Here is a 21446-nt window from a genome sequence, read left to right as displayed (position 1 = left end):
CATGTCTTCAGATGTGCAATTTGTACAATATAATGGGTCGCCTAAGGAAACTATGTAGATAGTAGTGGAAAAACCTGGGAAAGCGAAGGAAGCAAAGGAATGCATAGTTCTGGAGTGAGGGAAGGTTTCAGACAGGAGGGTGTGTGGAAGACACTTGAACAAGTATCTAGGCTAACAGGAAGGAGAGAGAAAAGATTTCTTTCTTTTTTTTTTTTTTTTTTTGACAGGCAGAGTGGACAGTGAGAGAGACAGACAGAGAGAAAGGTCTTCCTTTTTGCTGTTGGTTCACCCTCCAATGGCTGCCACGGTTGGCGCGCTGCGGCCGGCGCACCCTGCTGATCGGATGGCAGGAGCCAGGTGCTTATCCTGGTCTCCCAAGGGGTGCAGGACCCAAGCACTTGGGCCATCCTCCACTGCACTCCCGGGCCACAGCAGAGAGCTGGCCTGGAAGAGGGGCAACCGGGACAGAATCCGGTGCCCCGACCGGGACTAGAACCCGGTGTGCCAGCGCCGCAAGGCGGAGGATTAGCCTAGTGAGCCGCGGCGCCGGCCCGAGAAAAGATTTCTAATAAAAGTTAAGAACAGACATTGTAGAAAAAAACAGCACTTGAGGGGCAGGTGTTAAGAAAAAGAAGCTTAAAAGATTAAATTTGGAGGGGTGTCACTGTGGCATAGCAGATAAAGCCGCCGCCTGCAGTGCTGGCATCCCTTACGGGCACTGGTTCGAGTCCTGGTTGCTTCACTTCCCATCCAGCTCTCTGCTATGGCCTGGGAAGGCAGTGGAAGATGGCCCAAGTCCCTGGGCCCCTGCACATGTGTGGGAGACCCGGAAGAAGCTCCTGGTTCTTGGCATTGGATTGGCCTAGTTCCTGCAGTTGTGGCCATTTGGGGAATAAATCCAGCAGATGGAAGACTCTCTCTCTCTCTCTCTCTCTCTCTCTCTCTCTCTCTCTCCCCCTCTCTGTAACTTTTTCAAATAAATAAATAAATAAATCTTTAAAAAATAGATTAAATTTGAAGAATGCTCAGAGGAGAGGGAAATTAGGAACTTAGTGCTGTACAAGTCAAGAAAGAAGGTGGAACCCACAGTGTCATTGTCACATAGAGACCCAACAGGGCTGCAAAGTATCTGCTGGGCTTGGCAACTAACACATAAAACTGAGTGTCATCTGACCAGTGCCCTTCCCCTCCTGTTCTCCAGCAGCTGCATCAATCTACCAATTCATAGTGAGTCTGGAAACCACTCAAAGGGTTTCTTTCCAAGTGCTGTGGTGTTGTTGCTATCCTGCTCTTATGTGGTTGATTTGTTTAGCTTACGTACAAGACTTTATATTTAATACTGTTAAGAATCACCTTCTAGTGAGTAGTGATTACCTGGAATTTTGTGCTTTTATTAAGTTTAAAGAGGATTTAAATTTTTTTTTAAATTTTTCATTTCATTTGGAAGACAGAGAAAGAGACAGATAGATACACAGAAACAGGGAACTCCCATCTGCTAGTTCATTCCCCAAATGCCTGCAGCAGCCAGGACTGGACCAGGGTGATAAGGTATATGCATAAATAATTAGAATACAAGGTACATAATAAGTACCAAAGAGGGTAATAAAGAAATTGGAATGGGATTCAGGAGAAAAGAAATTACTTCCATGATAAAAAGGAGGGACAAAGACATAATTTATATGTTGCAACTGGGCCTTGAAGGATGGAAAGACTTGAACATGTAATTATCAGAGGCAGGGTATTCTAATTACTAGAACTTAAAAATAGCACATTGATAGTAGAGAGGATTTTGAATGCTCTCAGCACAAAGAAATGATGAATGTTTGAGATGATGGTTATATCCATTATCCTGATCTGACCAGTACACATTGTATACACGTATTGGAATACCACACTGTATCCCATAAACATGTATAATTATCATGTCAATTACAAATTGCAAAGCTATTATTTTAAAACAAAGCCATTGAGTAAGTTGCGTACCCAGGGCAAAGGTGCTCAAAGCTAATGAAAGGTTGTCCAGAAATGATGATGTGCTGTACTGCAAACCACATGGACCTAAAGGCAGAACCTGGTCCAGGTGCTTGTGCAAGCTTCCTAAGCCTCAGTTTCTTCAACCCCAACATAAAGATAATATTAAATACTTCCAAAATTTTTGGAGAGATTGCAAGATTTCACTTGTGAAAATACATGGCACTGTGCTTAATAACCAGTAAGTATGCTATAAGTGTTAATTTCCTTCCTTTCCTTCTAGGTAGAAAAAAGTAGTAGCAAGGACATGGATAATTAAGAACTAGCTACATGTGAATATTGAAAGTCACAAATGCTTTATCAATGACCGGGGTAGGATATAGACAATCTACTGATAATACTTAGTAATAACAAGGAAATACAACAAAGTTGATGTGTTTTAAAAATATGAGCTCTCCAAAGCCTCATATCTAGCCTAGTATATATCAAAATTCCTGATTCTGCTGATTAAAGTACAGTCCTGACAGCTTCCTCCTGCATATTACTCCACTCTATAATTTGTTGTTACTACACAACTAGCTCTAAATTGGCTCACTTAACACTTAGACGTACTAATTTCTCCTGGCAATTGGCTGTCTGCATAACAAAATCTGTAAACAGCTATTTCATCGTAAGGTTTGAAACATCTACTTTCTACTGAAAATTAGACCTGTAATTTCCATAACAGAATGCCAAATCCAGCCCCATACTCATTAGATATCAGAAGTGAACACTGAATTTTCAGGTATTATTATTTGGCTTTTTAAAAATTCATCCACTAAATAAGTATATTTGTTAAGCATCTACTGCTAATGATACCATGGTAGGCATTACAGGTACAGAAACAAAAGAAAAAAGCAGATTCCTGACCTCAGAAAACTTGTCAATTGGTGGGGATGACAAATGCTGTTAATAATAATACGTGTGCAAAAGGCTTGAAAGACCTGCATGCCCACTTTTAAAGAATTTGATACTAAGAAAATAATTAAGCATTATGAAAAAGACCTAATAAGAATGTTTATTCAAGTACTGTTACTCATACTAAGATGTTAGAAATAGCTGACATGTCCAAAGGTAGGGATTATTCAAATTACATATATCTCCAAATAACTATGTTGTTGCTATTAATATTATGGGGGGTGTTTATATTATATCAAGTTACAAATTACAAGTATGGCAATCATATTTGTTTAAAAATAAAGTTCACAAAAGAGATTCTGGAAGCTGTTAACTGGCTCGTGTGGATGGATGTATTGTGTAAATTTTTAATAGTTTCTTTTACTTGTCATTATTTTCTCAAGTTTCCTATAATGAATATGAATTACTGTCATAACTGTAAAAACAAGCTATTGTGTTATCATTGAAAGAAGTAACCAGGGCTGTTATACCTATAATTTGAGATAAATTCTGCTGAATAACCCTTCTCATGTTTCAGCCATACCTCAGTCTATAATATAAAATAGATTTTGCTTGGCTCACATGCTGTGCAATCTGAGCCAGTAGGTAGAATTCTCATAGTTTAATTGCTATGGCAACATAAAATTCAAAGAAACCTTAGGTATCATTTTAACCTAGTCTTTTTTATTTTACAAAATAAGGAAACTAAGAGAGGTCCAAAGGAGTGAGTAGTTTACTTAAGGTCACATATTTATTTGAAAAGAAACCACAGCCCACTCTCCAGATTCCCATTCTACTTATTCCCAAGAAGCTGGCTGAATATTCCTATCACTGATCCTGGCTGCAAAATTCGCCTTGGGAAGGGGTACAGGAACCCTGCCCAAAGGAAAACCCAACAGAAATTGTAAGTGAACCAGAGGATAGGAGATCTGTCACTCTGCCTTTCAAATAAATGAAAAATAAATAAGTAAAATGTATTTATTTAATTTGAATGGCAAAGGGAATAAATAAAGCTTATGCATGTATGTATTTAATTTGAATGGCAGAGGGATAGGGACAGAGACAGAGATCGCCCATTTGTGACATCATCCCTCAAGTGCCCGCAATGGCCAGGGATAAGCCATGCTGCAGACAGGAGACAGGAACTCAATCTGAGACTCCAACATGGGTGTCTGTGACATACCTCTCCGACCATCACCTGCTGCCCCTCTGGGGACACATAAGCAGAACAGGACTTGAACCCAGGCACTCTGATATGAGATGTGGACATCCCATGTGACATCTTAACCACAGCACCAAATGCCCATCCCCAAGAACTCTATTTTCACTTGAAAAAACTACTGAAGGGCCAATCAAGATTATTCAGACTTAACTATCTGGCATACATTCTGTCAAAAATATAACAAAGACTGTCATCACTTCAAGGAAAACAACAGACCAAATATGTTGCCAATGACAAAAATTCCAGCTTTCAAATGAAAATCAGAATTTTTGAAAATTTTATCTGTTACATTGAGCTTGACGGCTTCCTGATCGATGAAGACTTTTCTGATTAGATGAATGAGGACATTAAGGAATGCAACTGCTTGACATTGTACAGTGAAATATGTCCTCAGGAAATATTAGTAAAAGTTATATAACACACCGAGCCCTAATCTCCAAATTTCTTTTGTATGATGTTACAAAATCATGCATTCAGAGTGAAACATACACCAATGGATTTTAAGAAAGGTGCATTGATAGTTTCAGAAGCCACTGTGTAACTAACATTTAAAAGTTATTTGTCAAAGTTGGGTACTGTATCAACAAATATCCATGATTATCTTTAAAAAGCTATGAAATCTTCCCCTCTTTTCAGCTAGGTGAGTGTGAGGTGCGTTTTCTTCATTCTCTTAAACCAAACTAAAACAGTGCAATAGATTAAACACAGAAGCAGATGAAAGAATCCAAGTGCCTTCTATTAAATCATTCAAGTTTTACAAAATGAAAAACACTGCCACACCTAGGATTACTGTTCTCAAAAACCAGAAAATAAGTGCTGGTGAGAATGTAAAGAAACTGGAATCCTTGTAAATTGCTGATGGGAATGTAATATAGCACAGCTACTATAGAAAATAGTATGATGGCTCCTCAAAAAATTAAAGCTAGAATTACCATAGGATTAATCAATTTCTACTTCTAAACATAAAAGCGTACTTCAAAAAGTTCATGGATAAGTGAAATTAAAATATAAGTTTATGTTCGTGCAAAAAAGTTTTGAAATCTATGCATAGCTTTTTTTTTTTTTTTGACAGGCAGAGTGGATAGTGAGAGCGAGAGACAGACAGAAAGGTCTTCCTTTTTGCCGTTGGTTCACCCTCCAATGGCCGCCACGGCCGGCACACTGCGCTGATCCGAAGCCAGGAGCCAGGTGCTTCTGCTGGTCTCCCATGTGGGTGCAGGGCCCAAGGACTTGGGCCATCCTCCACTGCCTTCCCGGGCCATAGCAGAGAGCTGGCCTGGAAGAGGGGCAACCGGGACAGAATCCGGCTTCCCAACCGGGACTAGAACCCGGTGTGCCGGCGCCGCAAGGCGGAGGATTAGCCTGTTAAGCCACGGCGCCAGCCCATAATATGTATTTTTCACAAACTTTTTGAATACCTGTTATATATCCCAAGAATTGAAAGCAAGAACTTGAACAGATATGAGTATGCATGGATTTCAAAAAAAATCTTGCACCAAAATAACCTTAACTATTTTTTTTCTTAAATATTTATTTATTTATTCGAAAGGCAGAGTTACAGAGAGGCAGAGGAAGAGAGAGTGAGAGAGGTCTTCTCTCTGACGGTGCACTTCTCAGATGGTTGCAATGGCTGGAGTTGGGCTGATCCGAAGCCAGGAGCTTCTTCCAGGTCTCCCACATGGGTGCAGGGGCCCAAGGACTTGGACCATCTTCCACTGCCTTCCCAGGCCATAGCAGAGAGCTGATTGGGAAGTGGAGCAGCCAGGACTCAAACCGGCACCCATATGGGATGCCGGCACTGCAGGCAGCAGCTTTATTGGCTACACCACAGAGCCAGCCCCTACTTTAACTTCTAATTCCATTCCCCACAAACTTTTTATAATACCTTCATATTTGCACACCAATGATCACAGAAGCATCATTCAAAATAGCTAAATGTGATATATACATACCACGGAATATACTTCAGCATTAAAAAAAGGAATCTCTGACACATGCTTCAACATGGGTAAACCTTAAAAACACCACGCTAAGTGAAATAAGCCAGATGCAAAAGGGTAAATATTGTATGATTCCAATTGTGTGGGATACCTGGAATAGTCAATCATAGAGGAAGAAAACTTAGTGGGTTACTAAGGTTTGGAGGTGGTTGTGAAAGGGAGTTATTCTATAATGGGTACAGAAATTGCATTTGGGATGATGAATAAATGTGGGAGGTAGACAGTGGTGATGGCTGCACAACAATGTGAACGTACTTAACATCACTGAACTGTATTTTTTTTTTACAGGCAGAGTGGACAGTGAGAGAGAGACAGAAAGGTCTTCCTTTACCTTTGGTTCACCCTCCAATGGCCTCTGTGGCTGGCGCAACGCGCTGATCTGAAACCAGGAGCCAGGTGCTTCTTCCTGGTCTCCCATGCGGGTGCAGGGCCCAAGGACTTGGGCCATCCTCCACTGCACTCCCAGGCCACAGCAGAGAGCTGGACTGGAAGAGGGGCAACTGGGACAGAATCCGGCGCCCCGACCAGGACTAGAACCTGGTGTGCCGGCGCCGCAGGCGGAGGATTAGCCCATTGAGCCACGGTGCTGGCATGAACTGTAATTTTACAAAAGATTAAAACGGGGCAGGAGTTTGGTGCAGAGGTTCAGATGCCACTTGGGAGGCCTGCAGTGGGTTCCAGTCCTGACTCTGCTTCCAGTTCCAGCTCCCTGCTAATGAGCACCCTGGGAGGCAGCTGGTGATGGCCCAAGTACTTGAGTTTCTGGTATCCACGTGGGACACCGGGATGGAGTTCCCGGTTCCTGGCTTCTGACTGGGCCAGCACTGACTTTAGAGGGCATGTGGGGAGTGAGCCAGTGGATGAAAGATTTGTGTGTCTCTGTCTCTCTTTCTCTCTGCATTTCAATTAATTATTAAGAAATGATTAAAAGGGTAAATTTTGTTTCCTCTTACCACAACTTTTCAGAAAGAAAAAAAAAAGATAAAAAGTGTAATGGCACAGTTATTCCTGATTTGGCTGGGGTGGGAGCAGTTGGAAAATGGCTATTTTCCATTAAGGTGTAATAGATTTATTACTGTTTTATAAGTAAACTAATAAACACTTTAAAAGTTCACAGATTGAATTTTTAATAGGGAAAATATAGGCAGATACAACCCACATTAACAGAAATGCTTAGTTCCTCTAATGGGGAGGTAAAGAGGTCCTGAGACTAAAAAGTTTGAGAAAGGCTGTCTTACATGAAGATTTAGTCTCGTCTCACTCCTGCATTAGGCGAAGCGCTTCAGGTGTTGATAGCTACATTTGGCAGCTACACCCCTTGCACCCTGGAGACCAGCACAAAAGGGACAGCCTGAAACAGGCCACAGTCATGCCATGAAGTCTTTGTAAATACTACTGTCCCTGGGTGTCTGCCAGACTGAGCCATGCAGAGCTTCACAGACAACGGGACGAAGTAAAAGGCTCAAATGCTGCTATCTCCCACAGTTTTGTAGGCATCAAGCAAGAAACACACATTTCCTTTTTTCTGCCGAATTTTCACGTGGATTTGCTGTTCGGGACGGACTTGGGAATGGGGGTGCCGGCAGCATTGTTTCTGAAAACCACTGCATCTTTACTAAGAATTCCCTCCGCACCTGGCTACCGGGTGAGGCAGAGGGGTGTGGCTGGAGAGCCCGAGCTCGGCAAGAACAGCAGCTGCAGCGGCCACCAAACCGTGCAACACATTTTTCCATTTTGGGCCAAGTCAATTTGCCCCAGCAAGAGACAAGGGCCTTGGTTTATAGGGAGAAGAAAGAAAAAAAAAAAAAAAAAAAAAAAGGAAGTTAGGGAGCACGGACAGAAACATGCAGCAAAACCGAAGCGTCTCCTGTAGTGTGGCTTTACTGACCCCGACCCTAGTGAGGAGTGCGAGGGGCAAACGGGACTTGCCATTCCTGAGTGGACTGCCGCGGCACCTTTAACGACAGTGCTGCATGGCGGCGGAAGGGAAAGGATTTTCCCACGCGGCCCACCTTCCGGAGCTCGCCAGGGCCCGGGCGGTCACCAGTCTCGCCGACTTCGGCGGAGGCAGACCCAAACAAAGGGAATGCAGGCCCTCCCGAGAGAGCCGGGGAGAGAAAGGCGGCCAGGTGGCCGCGCCAGGTGTCCCTCAGGGTGGGCCCCGCAAGCCGTGCGGGTGCTCGGCAGGGTCGGGAAAGGCTGGGTCGGGACGCCCCGGCACTGCCCAGGCAGAAGACCGCGCTCTGCCCACGGTCAAGGTGAACCCGCGCGGGGAGGTACCTGTGGAGGCCTCGCACAGCCCAAAAGCACCGGGCGATCATGGGCGCGCCGAGAGGCCGGCAGCGGCAGGAGCGGCGTCCTCGGCTTTGGGGTTGGGGGAGGCCGACGGCGGAATCCCGGCGCCGGGCAGCCGCGAGTCGGCCTAGCCCGGGACGCCACAGCCCGGACCACAGCAGCGGGCAGCCGGGCCAGCGCCCTCCCACGTGTGGCAGCCCCACGCCGTCGTCCGCTTCGGCCCCGCCCCTCGCCCCGCCGCCCACTTAGGCCCCGCCCCGCGCGTCCTGCCCCGCCCCACGCCCTGCCCGTCCCGAGCCCCGCCCCGAGCCCCGCCCCGCGCGTCCTGCCCCCGCCCCACGCCCTGCCCGTCCCGAGCTCCGCCCCGAGCCCCGCCCCGCGCGTCTTGCCCCGCCCCAGAGGCGGGTCTGGCGAAACCCAGCAGCCGTGAGCTAAACGCGCAGCCGGGTGGGCTGAGGGGGCGGCGGTGGCTGCGGCGGCGGCGGCGGCGTGGGAGCCGGCGAAGTTTGGGCAGGCGCTGCGGGTGCTGTGATCCTGAGCCACGCTCAAGCCCTGAGAACCAGGGGTCAGGCGGACCGGCTTCCAGACGCCCGCGGGCCCTCAGCCGTCGTCTTGCATCCTCTTGCTTGGTAAAGGGGCGCCTGTCTGGGAAGGGTGCGTCTCTGGCCGCCCCAGACGGAGGCCTGCACCACGCACCTGCTGCAAAGCCCGTCATGGCCGGGGCGAGGCCAGGGCCCCGGAGGGAGGGCGGCACCGAGTGGGAGGTCGACGTGCTCTGAGGAGAGGAAGGGGGAGACACCTGGAGGAGGCTGGGCCTCTCCTGTCCTCTCCTCACCCCTTCCCCCCTATGCAGTTTACACCTTCTGCCCTGGGGCCTCGTTTGGCAGTTGTAATAACCTAAGGCCTAGAGACCGGGCTCGCCTGCAAAATAAGTGCACAAATAATAAACATGCAAACGGCGGCTACCACACCCTGGCTTCGGGTTGGGGAACCTGGGGAGCAGATGGAGGGCTGATGCGATTTAGTGGAAATAAGCCCTGAGCTGGCTGCGCTTGGCGGTCTGGACGGTCTGGACGGTCTGTCCGGCGTGAACGAACGCCCCGAGGGCACAGCCCCTGCAGACCACGCCGGCCAGTGGGTAGCATCCTCAGCCGAGCACTCAGTGCCTGGCGTGTCTGTTGATTGAATGGAAATGCCATTTTTATTCAGAACGACACTCTGCACCGAACAACCTTTCATGAATGCATTTCCTTAGCAAATAACTAACTCGCAACCTACAAAGTAGGTGGAGTGTAAATTATTAATGCAGTTGAAAAGAAAAACAAAACTCTTGAAATAGAGGAAGATGCTCATTGTGGATTAGCTTCTGAGTCAGCACTAAGAAATCTCCCTTAATTTAGTACTGAGGCCTTTAGGGGATTTTTATGTTTGAATCTGTGCCCTTATCCTATTCTGTATCTGAACCATCTACACTGTTAAGATATAATGGAGTAGTCAGTAAGAGTCCAAGTTTATGTCATATATGTTTTGGAAAAAGATTATTTATGCAAGATTCAATGTAGCTTAATACTACTGGGTATGAATGAAATATGAAATAAATTACCATGTCAATACTTTGTGCTCCCCTGACTTGTTAGAAATAAGTAATACAGAATTTTTTTTTACTTTCAGTGTAATTTATGATTGTTATTGATTACCTTTGTAATTTATAACCTTCCTGCTTGATTTTTTAAAATAACTCAGCTCAGTGTTTTAATTTTTCTAATCAAGGAAAAGTGTTTAAGCTGCTAGAATGTCATCTATCAAGCACCTAGTTTATGCAGTGATTCGTTTCTTACGGGAGCAGAGTCAGATGGATGCATACACTTCAGATGAACAGGAGAGTTTGGAAGGTACATCCTTATTCTTTCCTCTCATTTGTGTTATAAGTATCAAGACCAAAATACCTTTAAGCCTGAACAAAATCAGAATACTTTGTTGATCTTTCACGAAGGGAGGCCTAACTATTAGGTTTCCTTATTTCCCATCTTTGAGACTTATTTTGGATGGTTTTATTAACAACAAAATAAGACTATTATTTGTTGAGCAACTACTATGTGCCAAAACTATGCTATTCATATTGTAGGGAATTTTTTCTTCACAGCAACTAATTTAGTACTGTCCCCACTTAACCCAAGAGAAAACAAAGCCAAATAGGTTAAGGAACGTAAAAGCCGATATGTGACAAAGCTGAGGTTTAGAACCTGGTTCTTACTCTTTTCTTCTTTTCCTAATAGGAAACCATCCATGTTAGAAATAATCCATGAAAATACCCAATCATTGTAATACACTCTGTAAAAGTCTAATTTGCTACTGGTGAGCTCTGAAAACTGCCTATTTGGGGACTTGAAAAGAGAGGATTTCGCCTTTGTTTCATATGAGCTTTCAGTATGGGATTCGGCAGTCGGTGAAGTTGAGCAGGACTTGGTGATGGCATCATGTGTTTCCTTGACACCATTTTTGTACTTCATGTTTATGCATTACAAAATTTAAATTCAGTATAACCGTAACCAGAGAATTCTGCAGATGGGCTTCTGAAGGTTCAGTGAGCCAGGCTTCCCGGTGACCTAAAGACTTAATTATTGCTGTGAGAGTACATTTGGGAGAACTTACACAGTTTGAATTTCCCATCCTGAAGCTGCTTCTCCTATAAAGGGGACACATCTATTCATTTCCATGAGCATTTCCCTTGTGAATATGCTTTCTGCAGTGGGAATGACAATTGGGCATTTGCCCTACATCTGCTTGCAGTCTGGTGAGAAGTCTTTCCAGGTGGTTGTGAGAGGAGCAGGTGATGCACAGTTGGAAACCATTGCAATCCATCCATTTAATATGATGGTCTTTTTGTCCTCCTGGAGGGTTAGACTGAAGATAAAGGGGTCTGGTTAGATAAGAAAAATCTTGGTTATAATTATCTGTAGCAAGCAGATACAAATCTTTTAATAAGATTTTTTTCCCCAAAGACAGTGTAATATTTTTAAGGGCAAGAAATAAAATGGGGAGTTTTTTTTTTTTTTTTTTTTTAACCAAGATGTTATGTCCTATTTTTAGGATGGTATTCAGCCAAAAGCATGGGCCTTCATCTGTTTGGTATATATGGCAGTCAGAAATGGTGCCAGTTGTCTCTGACCCCTATTTTTGACTCTGTGAGTCTAATTTAATTGAACATAAATCAAGTGGAGGCGTCTGCCCACCTTCTAGACATTTAAAAAAGCCCCAGGAAAGGAGCCTCTGTCTTCGTACCATCTTTACCACTGTTGTGTAGCTGCTGTATCATCTCTGGTGTATCAACTCCTCTGAGCTGTTGTCATCTTCTGACATCTGCTTCATTTTTCACTGCTGTGGTTCCTGCTCACTGTCCCTGTCTCCAGCACTACTTCTGTCTTAATTCATGGGATTGCAGTACACTCATCGATAATTCTTCCAGTTCACCAGGCTCTCACAGTGATCCAAACAACTTGGTCATACCAAGTGGCTCTTGACTCCAAGAATTTAGCAAGGCCTAGAGACTTTTTTTCATTGCTGTGACTGGGGGATTGTTGTTACTGGCATCTGGTGTGTAGAGGCCATGGATGCTTCTAACCACATTGCACAGGACAGCCCCTGCAACATGGAGTTATCCATTCTAAAACATCAGCATGCTGAGATTGAGAAATCCTTTCCTTGACTTTATTATCAAAATTGCCTTTCTCCCATATTCACTTTCAGATCACTATTGCCTGTGTCTCCAGCTTACTCCATCTAGAATCCCTACCCCAAGAATTCTTTTGAAACACTAATACCTCTAGTCTGTTTATCCCTCACTTTTCCCGCTCCTTTTTTATCCATATTTTTAAAAAGTTATCACAGGGGCCGGTGCTGTGGCGTAGTGGGTTAAGCTGCCTCCTGTAATGCCAGCATCCCATATGAGTGCCGGTTTGATTCCCGGCTGCTCCACTTCGGATCCAGCTCCCAGCTAATGCACCTAGGAAAACAGTGGAAAATAGCCCAAGTGCTTGGCCTCTGCATCCACATAGGAGACTCGGAGAAAGCTCCTGGCTGCTGGCTCCAGTCTGGCCTGGCTCTGGACATTGTGGCCATTTTGGAGGTGAACCAATGGATAGAAGATCTTTGTATTTGCTGCTATCTCTCCATCCATACCTGTGTCATTAAGGTCATAAGGAATTTCTGTTTGGTTCAATGATCAATGCTTATTCTATCTGACCACTGCTGATAAAGTTGATGATCACTCTGTCATTTCCTTTCCCCTCCTCCCCATCTGCTTAGCTTCCAGGACACCTCAGACTCTTGGTTATCTTTGGATCTCATTGTTAACTCCTCTGTTTCCTTGGCTCATGCCTCTTCTTTTCTTTTCTCTTTTTTTTTTTCCTTTTTTGACAGGCAGAGTGGACAGTGAGAGAGAGAGAGAGACAGAGAGAAAGGTCTTCCTTTTTGCCGCTGGTTCACCCTCCAATGGCCGCCGCGGCTGGTGCACCGCGCTGATCCGAAGCCAGGAGCCAGGTGTTTCTCCTGGTCTCCCATGGAGTGCAGGACCCAAGCACTTGGGCCATCCTCCTCTGCACTCCTGGGCCATAGCAGAGAGCTGGCCTGGAAGAGGGGCAACCGGGACAGAACCCGGTGTGCCGGCGCCGCAAGGCAGAGGATTAGCCTATTGAGCCACGGCGCCAGCCAGCTCATGGCTCTTCTTTTCCCTGACTTGGAGTGCCCAGAGCCCACTGCTAGATCCTCTTCTTCCCGATATCTACGCTCATTTCTTTGGTGATATCACTCGCTTTTTTGCCTAAAATACCCTTTATTTGTATGCTAATATTTTTGGAGGTATACCTTCAGCCCAGTTTCTTTTGAACTCTTGACTTGCATAGCCAACTGTCTATAAGATGGCATAACTTGCTTGTCTAAAAGGCATCTCAAATTTAACATCGCCAAAAACGAACTCCTAATCCTCCCACCCAAAATCTGTTCTATCTGCAACTTCCCTGTCGCAGTTGGTGGCAACTCCAGCTTTTCTGTTGCTCAGGCCAAAAACTTGGGTGTGACTCTGGACTCCTCACTTTCTTTCTCTGTAATACTCTATACGTCACTGTTCTAGAATCCCTAGAATAAATCCTGTTAGCTGACTTTCAAATATGTTTAGAGTCTGACCACCTCTTACTACCTCCACTGATATGACCCCCAAGTAGAACTAAGGTTTCCTCACCTGCTTTACTGTGGATGTCCCTAACTGGTCTCTGCTTCTATTCTTGCCTCTCCACCGACTATTCCAAACACAGCTGCCAGTGATCTTTTAAAACAGAGTATATCAGATGCTGTCTTTCCTCCACTCAACATCTCGCAATATCTCCTGATGTTAATGGTCATTGTTTTAAGAATCTATGTGCTTTGGACTTCTGTGGTGTATTTTCACCTACTCTTCGCTCTTCTCATTTGGCATCAGCCAAATTAGCTTGTTCTTTGTCAATGCACCAGATGCTCCTGCCTAAGTGCTTTTGCTCTGTGTTTCCTCTGCTTAGATGGACTGTCCTCATATAAAGCTAACATCCCTGTCTCCTTCAAGTCTTTGTCAAATCTCTTTTTCTCAATGTACTCTGAATTTTGTTCAGTCTAAACCCTGCTTCTCTACTCAGCCCTGTACACTCCCCACTCTCCTTACCCTGCATTTTTATTGTTTATAGTTCACCTCTCCATCCTCTTCTAGCTTGTGAGCCCCAAGAAGTTACCAATCTTTTCTGTTTTATTCATTGATAAATCAAAGTTTCTAGAAAATTGCTGGACACATAGGATATTATAAATATTTTTGAGTTCTTGAGTTGAATCCACTGATCCTGAGTATATCACTTAGTTGGTCTGTATTTTATTTTCCAAATCTATTAGGTGGAGATATCTGTCTCATCTCCGTTGAACAGATTTGTCAAGGGAATCAGAATCAGTGAATGGCAGGAACCTAGCATGTGACAATTTGAAGAAAGTACTATGTAGATGTTAGTATTGAATAGGATTCTTCACTTGTCTTGCTCTCTTTCAGTGCCAGTCTGTTTTTGTTTGGTGTTGAGGGGGAACGTCCGGGCGGGTGTTTGGTAGAGTGGTTAAGATGTTGCTTCAGATGCCTGCATCTTGTATCAGAGCGCCTGGTTTTGAGTCTCAGCCCTGCACTCTATTCTAGATTCCTGCTAATGTGAAGGAGAGAAGGTAAAATATTTTTTTTCAGAAATTAAGTTTAAAAAGGGAGGGCAGGGCCACATATATAGCCTTTCTTTAGCTTTTTATAACTTATTCCTGGGTGTGACCTCCTGAAAGAAAGATCAAGAATATTAATTTCTGTTTTATAAATAGGAATCTTGAGGTAAACATATGTTAAATTTATTGCATTTTGATTATTTAATAATAATGATGATCCTGAGCTCCAAGGCTATGTTGGCTTTGTTCACTAAACCATCTTTGTGTTAGTGTTGATCATGAAGCATTTTGGCAACTACGTTTACTTATCAAAACATAATTGTGGGGGCTGGCACTGTGGTGTAGCTGGTAAAGATACTGCTTGAAGTGCCAGCATCCTATATGGGCACAGGTTCGAGTCCCAGCTGCTCTACTTCTGATCCAGCTCTCTGCTATAGCCTAGGAAAGTAGCAGAAGATGGCTCAAGTCCTTGGGCCCCTCTGAACCCACATGGGAAACCTGGAACAAACTCCTGGTTCCTGGCTTTGGATTGGCTCAGCTCCAGCTGTTGTGGGCATTTGGGGAGTGAACCAGCGGTTGGAAGACCTTTCTCTCTCTCTCTCTCTCTCTCTCTCTCTCTCTCTGCCTTTGCCTTCTGTAACTCTGCCTTTCAAATAAATAAATAAATCTTAAAACAAAACAAGAAACAGAACTGTGGGGCAGGTGCTGTGGCCTAGAGGGGCAAGCTGCTGCTTAGGATGCTCACATCCCATGTTGCAGTGTTGGCTCCAGTCCCAGCTCCTTTGCTTCAGGACCGGCTTCCTGCTAATGTGCTGTGGGAGGCAGCAGATGATGGCTCAAGTTCTTGGGCTCCTGTCCCCCATATGGGAGACCTAGATGGAGTTCTGGGCTCCTAGCTTTGACTTTGTCCAGCCCTGGCTGTTGCAGGCTTTTATGGAACAGATGGAACATTCTCTTTTTCTCTGTTACTCTGCTTTTCAAATCAATGGAAAGAAATGTTTTTTAAAAAACAGATTTTTTAAAAAAACGTTTATTTATTTATGTGAAAGAGTTACAAAGAGGAAAGTAACAGACAGAGATCTTCCATCCACTGGTTCACTCCCCAGATGGCTGCAATAGTTAGGGCTGGCCAAGGGAGTGGGTCAGGAGCCAGGTGCTTCTTCCAGGTCTCCTATGTGGGTACAGGAGCCAAAGACATCCTCTGCAGCTTTCCCAGGTGCATTAGCAAGGAGCTGGATTGAAAGTGGAGCAACCAGGATCTGAACTAGTGCTCACATGGGATGCCAGCTTAACGTGGTATCCCCCCAGAATTGTGTTTTAAAATGTCACTCCCTTAGTGATATTTAGTTATGTCTTGTACTTGCCAGATTTGTGTTCTGCAGTTGGTAGCAGCAGAGATAAGAAAGCAAGACAAGGCTGCCTCAAAAAAAAAATAGAGCATTAAAATCCCCCAGAGTCACCACATGGACTTTGCAGTGCTATCAGTGGGTAGCTCTAACATCCCCACTCTGGTTTTTTCCTTATGGGCTTTGTTTGGTTCTATCCATCTTTTTTTTTTTTTTTTTTTTTTTTTTTTTTTTTGACAGGCAGAGTGGACAGTGAGAGAGAGAGAGACAGAGAGAAAGGTCTTCCTTTTGCTGTTGGTTCACCTTCCAGTGGCTGCCGCGGCTGGCACAATGCAGCCGGCGCATTGTGCTGATCCGAAGCCAGGAACCAGGTGCTTCTCCTGGTCTCCCATGTGTGTGCAGGGCCCAAGGACTTGGGCTATCCTCCACTGCACTCTCGGGCCAGAGCAGAGAGCTGACCTGAAAGAGGGGCAACCAGGACAGAATCTGGCGCCCCAACCGGGACTAGAACCCGGTGTGCCGGCGCCACAGGCAGAGGATTAGCCTACTGAGCTGCTGCGCTGGCCGGTTCTATCCATCTTCACATAGCTGTGAGTTGATGTTTTTGGGGAAATTAGGGTAGTGAAATATTCTCTTCCATAGGTGTGATTTTTATTTCCTCTGTTATTCAAATATGACTTCCCCTGTAAACAAGGAAGCTAGCAGATTATATTTATTGAACACCTGCTATTTGCTAGACTCTGTTAAAGTCTGAGATGAATAAGATGCAGGCCCTGGCCTCAAGGAGGTAATCCAGTATGAGAGACATACATTTAAGTGCATATAATATATAGAGTTATAAGTACTGTAAAGAATCATGTACAAGTTACATGGCATAGAACAGGAAAAGGTGAGTCTGATTAAGGAGGGAGGATGCTGTCAAGAAAAAAATAAAGACATAAAGACAAATACCTTTGTTATCATCCTCCTCCTTTTAAGTAACTGCCTTCGTAACAATGAGAGCAAATTACCTATGGCTCAGTATTTTAAGTATGAGTACAACCAACTGCTTGGAAGGACTAGAAAGGGAGAGAATGAGGGATGGTAAATGGTAGGTTACTTTTTTTTAAAAGATTAATTTATTTATGGCCCGCGCCATGGTTTAACAGGCTAATCCTCTGCCTTGTGGCGCCGGCACACCAGGTTCTAGTCCCGGTTGGGGTGCCGGATTCTACCCTGGTTGCCCCTCTTCCAGGCCAGCCCTCTGCTATGGCCCGGGAAGGCAGCGGAGGATGGCCCAAGTGCTTGGGCCCTGCACCCGCATGGGAGACCAGGAGAAACACCTGGCTCCTGGCTTCAGATCAGCGCGATGTGCCGGCCACAGCGGCCATTGGAGGGTGAACCAACGGCAAAAAGGAAGACCTTTCTCTCTGTCTCTCTCTCTCACTATCCACTCTGCCTGTAAAAAAAAAAAAAAAAAAGATTTATTGATATATTTGAAAGTCAGTTACGCCAGCGCCGCGGCTCACTAGGCTAATCCTCTGCCTTGCGGCGCCAGCACACCAGGTTCTAGTCCTGGTCGGGGCACCGGATTCTGTCCCGGTTGCCCCTCTTCCAGGCCAGCTCTCTGCTGTGGCTAGGGAGTGCAGTGGAGGATGACCCAAGTGCTTGGGCCCTGCACCCCATGGGAGACCAGGAGAAGCACCTGGCTCCTGCCATCGGATCAGCACGGTGTGCCAGTCGCAGCGCGCCAACCGTGGCGGCCATTGGAGGGTGAACCAACGGCAAAAGGAAGACCTTTCTCTCTGTCTCTCTCTCTCACTGTCCACTCTGCCTGTCAAAAATAAAAAAAAAAAAAAAGAAAGAAAGTCAGTTACACAGAGAGATAAGAGGGGAGGCTCTTCCATCCGCTGGTTCACTCCCAAGATGGCCACAATGGCCAGAGCTGCGCCGATCCGAAGTCAGAAGCCAGGAGTTTCCTGTGGGTCTCCCACATAGGTGCAGGGTCCCAAGGAGTTGGGCCATCTTCTACTGCTTTCCCAGGCCATAGCAGAGAGCTGGATAGGAAGTGAAGCAGCTGGGTCTTGAACCAGTGCCTGTATGGTATGCCGACACTGCAGGCAGCAACTTTACCTGCTGTGCCACAGCTCCGGCCCTGGTAGGTAACTTTCTAATTAAAAAACTCTTGGCTTGTTATCATTAATGACTTAGTTGTTTTTTCATCCTTTTCAAAGTCCAATTATTCTATTACTAGTGAAATAATAGTGTTTCTTCTGTGACAGAGGTAATTGTCTTAAAACCACAGTTAATATCTAATTAATTTACTATTAATTAATTAGTTAATATCTAGTTAATTAACTAATTAATCTTTTTTTAAAGATCTATTTATTTAGTTCAGAGGCAGAGTTACAGACAGAGAGAGAGGTCTTCTATCCACTGGGTCATTCCCCAAATGCCTACAATGGCCAGAGCTGAGCTGACCTGAAGCCAGGAGCCAGGATTTTTTTCTGCGTCTCTCCTGCTTCTACAGGACCCAAGTACTTGGGCCATCTTCTGCTGCTTTCCCAGGCCATAAGCAGAGAGCTGGATCAGAAGAGGAATCCCGGTTGCCCCTCTTCCAGGCCAGCTCTCTGCTGTGGCCCGGGAGTGCAGTGGAGGATGGCCCAAGTGCTTGAGCCCTGCACCCCATGGGAGACCAGGATAAGCACCTGGCTCCTGCCATCGGAACAGCGCAGTGCACCGGCCGCAGCGCGCCTACCGCGGCAGCCATTGGAGGGTGATCCAAAGGCAAAAAGGAAGACCTTTCTCTCTGTCTCCCTCTACTGTCCACTCTGCCTGTCCAAAAAAAAAAAAAAAAAAAAAAAAGAAGAGGAAGAGCCGGGACACAAACCAGTGCCACAGGCAGAGGCTTAGCATACTAAGCCATAGCACCAGTCCTGTCTAACATAACTTTTAAAAAGTCATGTACAAGTACTGGTGCTTGTTGGCATCCCATATGGTTGCCAGTTAGAGTCCTGACTGCTCCACTTCTAATCCAGTTCCCTGATAATGGCCTGGGAAAGCAGTGGAGGATGGCCCAAATGTTTGGGCCTCTGTACTGGCATGGGAGACCCAGAAAAAGTTCCTGACTCCTGGCTTCAAATTGGCTGTGCTGCGGCCATTGTGGCCATTTGGAGAGTGAACCAGTGGATGGAAGACCTCCCTCTGTGTGTGTGTGTGTCTCTCCCTCTCTCTGTGATTCTTTCAAATAAATAAATAAATCTTTAGAAAAAAAAAGAGTCACATACAATTGTAAGTAAATGTACTCCACACAATCTGGAAGTACACTGGATATTTGGTCCACATTCTCTCTTCCCACATGGAGAGAATTCTTTTTAAATCAGAGTATGATTAAGCTACGAATTTGCCTCCATTTGCCTCAAAGAGAGGATAGGATGCACACACCATAGTGTTACTGCCCTAGGTCCGGCTGCTTATTTGTTTATATCATCTGAGTAGGAACCCACCTTTTTTTCTGCTTTCATTTTTACAATTTTTTATTTTTCATTTTACTTGAAGAGGGGAGGGGTGAGAGTTCCCATTTGCTGGTTCATTCCCAGAATGTCCACAACAGCTGGTGCTGAGCCTGGCTGAAGGCAAGAATCTGGGACTCAACCTGGATCTGCTGTATGGGTGGCAGGGACCCAGGTATCTGAGCCATCGTCTCCCGGGGTGCACAACAGGAAGAAGGTAGCATTAGAAACAGAGCTGGGACTTGCACTCCACCATGGGATGCAGGTTTCCCAAGAAGCACTTGAACTGCTGCGCCAAACACCTGCTCCTCTGCTTTCATTTCCTCAGTCCACACCCTCTCTAATCCATTCCCAACATTCCTGCCAGACTTTTAGTTCTAAATATAAATACAGTTATGTTGCTGTCCTTCACAAAACTCTTTTGTGGCTCTAAATTTGCCCATTGCACAAGGTCCAACTCTTTTAAAAATGCTATCTGTGGTGCCTTTTCATCTGATGACAGACTTCCTTTCCAATAACCTCCTGCCGAGTCTTTGCACTCAGTTTGTTCCCTATTCCTATCAACCTGTTATCTTGTCATAGACCTAAAATAGACAAGGCACCTCTCACCAGTTAACATATTATGTATTTTACTTATTGTGTTGTCTCCCTCCTTCTATTAAATATAAACTTGACCATGTGGATAGTGATACTTGGTTAGGCTTACTGCTTTTTCTCTGCCATCTTAGAACATCTACCTTTACATAGTAGGCACTTGGAAAATTGGTCTGTTTGAATGAATTTTTAAAAACTGATTTATCTTCACTTTAGTACCCAGGATTAATAATATTAGTATTGACTGCTTAATATTAATTGCTTCTTGTGTACCAGGACTGTTTCTCTTACTATTTTGTCATTAGATTGGAGATCTATTTCTCACATTTGAAAAAAGATAATATGTTTTATTAGTTCCAGGCATTAAGACATTGATGGTTAATCAAAGAGATTGGTAGTGGGGCTTATGCTGTTAATGAGTTGCTCTTTCTGGTAGTATCTAACAAGAGGATGATGTAATATATATTTTGAGAAGTGATATTCTGGATAACATTTCTCTTTCAGGAAGGAATAAGAAATCAAGTTGTCTTCCCTCAACAGCTGGTCTATAAACAGAAATCTCTGTGCAGCTGAACCAATTAGTTTTCCTTATGTTCTGTGATCATAAATACTGAATCACCAAAGATTGCAGTCCTCTGAGGAAAAAAAAAAAAGATTATTTCTTTTTTTAAGTTGCTAATCTTTTTCCACTATGAAATTTCATTTCAAGTTGCAATTCAGTGCTTGGAGACAGTTTTTAAGATCAGCTCAGAAGATACACATCTAGCAGTTCCACAACCTTTGACAGAAATGTTCACAAATTCCTTCTGTAAGGTAAGTTGTCATGGTTTTCTCATTAGTATCTGATGTAAGAGTGACTAGAGTTTTATGTTGGATTTTTAATAGTTGAGAGACCAAGCCTATAAGTAGCTGACTTCTTTCTGGATATAAGGTAGATAGTCTATCTGGATATAATTTGGGATCTAAAATATAACTCATTTAATGTGCTTTAGGTTTTCAAATTAGTTGCTATTCACATCCTCTTGCCTTTTATATTTAATGAAATATTTTAGTTCACTTCTAGGTGCTTTGCAGTGTCTTAGTATTTTTAGATTTCTGATACCTGAATTGACATTCCCCTAAAGCATGGAATGCAAGTTTAAAGCAAAAGTTTTAGTGTGTAGAAACCACTCATGCACAAGTAGATTCATCTGGAATGAATCATCATTTCTGAATTAGATTTCATTCAATTTGGCCACTGATGGGGCTCTTGAAAACAGAGAAGTGTTCAGAGATAGTATGCAAAACAAAGACTGAAACCTGAGTGTTTTGCCCCTGTTCCCAACACCTGTTTCCATGGTCTCTGGTTTCTGGCCTTTTCAGGAAACATGGACCATAC

At 44.5% G+C, this 21446-nt stretch overlaps 2 protein-coding genes across 2 annotated transcripts in view; one reads left to right on the top strand and one right to left on the bottom strand.

Moving 5' to 3' along the window:
* The window catches only part of NLN (neurolysin), a 93697-nt gene extending 85084 nt beyond the window's left edge, over positions 1-8613 (bottom strand). Inside the window, exon 1 of the mRNA XM_062212126.1 lies at positions 8410-8613. Within this exon, the coding sequence (XP_062068110.1) occupies positions 8410-8450 (41 nt within the window). The 5' untranslated portion in view covers positions 8451-8613. The remainder of the gene's footprint in view (positions 1-8409) is intronic.
* Positions 8614-8860: 247 nt separating this feature from the next.
* The window catches only part of SGTB (small glutamine rich tetratricopeptide repeat co-chaperone beta), a 53335-nt gene continuing 40749 nt past the window's right edge, over positions 8861-21446 (top strand). Inside the window, exons 1-3 of the mRNA XM_062212113.1 lie at positions 8861-9053; positions 10195-10316; positions 20778-20881. Coding sequence (XP_062068097.1) covers positions 10217-10316; positions 20778-20881 — 204 coding nt within the window. The 5' untranslated portion in view covers positions 8861-9053; positions 10195-10216. The remainder of the gene's footprint in view (positions 9054-10194; positions 10317-20777; positions 20882-21446) is intronic.

Source organism: Lepus europaeus, chromosome 15 (genome assembly GCF_033115175.1).
Source record: "Lepus europaeus isolate LE1 chromosome 15, mLepTim1.pri, whole genome shotgun sequence".
NCBI lineage: Eukaryota > Metazoa > Chordata > Mammalia > Lagomorpha > Leporidae > Lepus > Lepus europaeus.
This window is presented reverse-complemented; position numbering and strand designations above follow the sequence as displayed.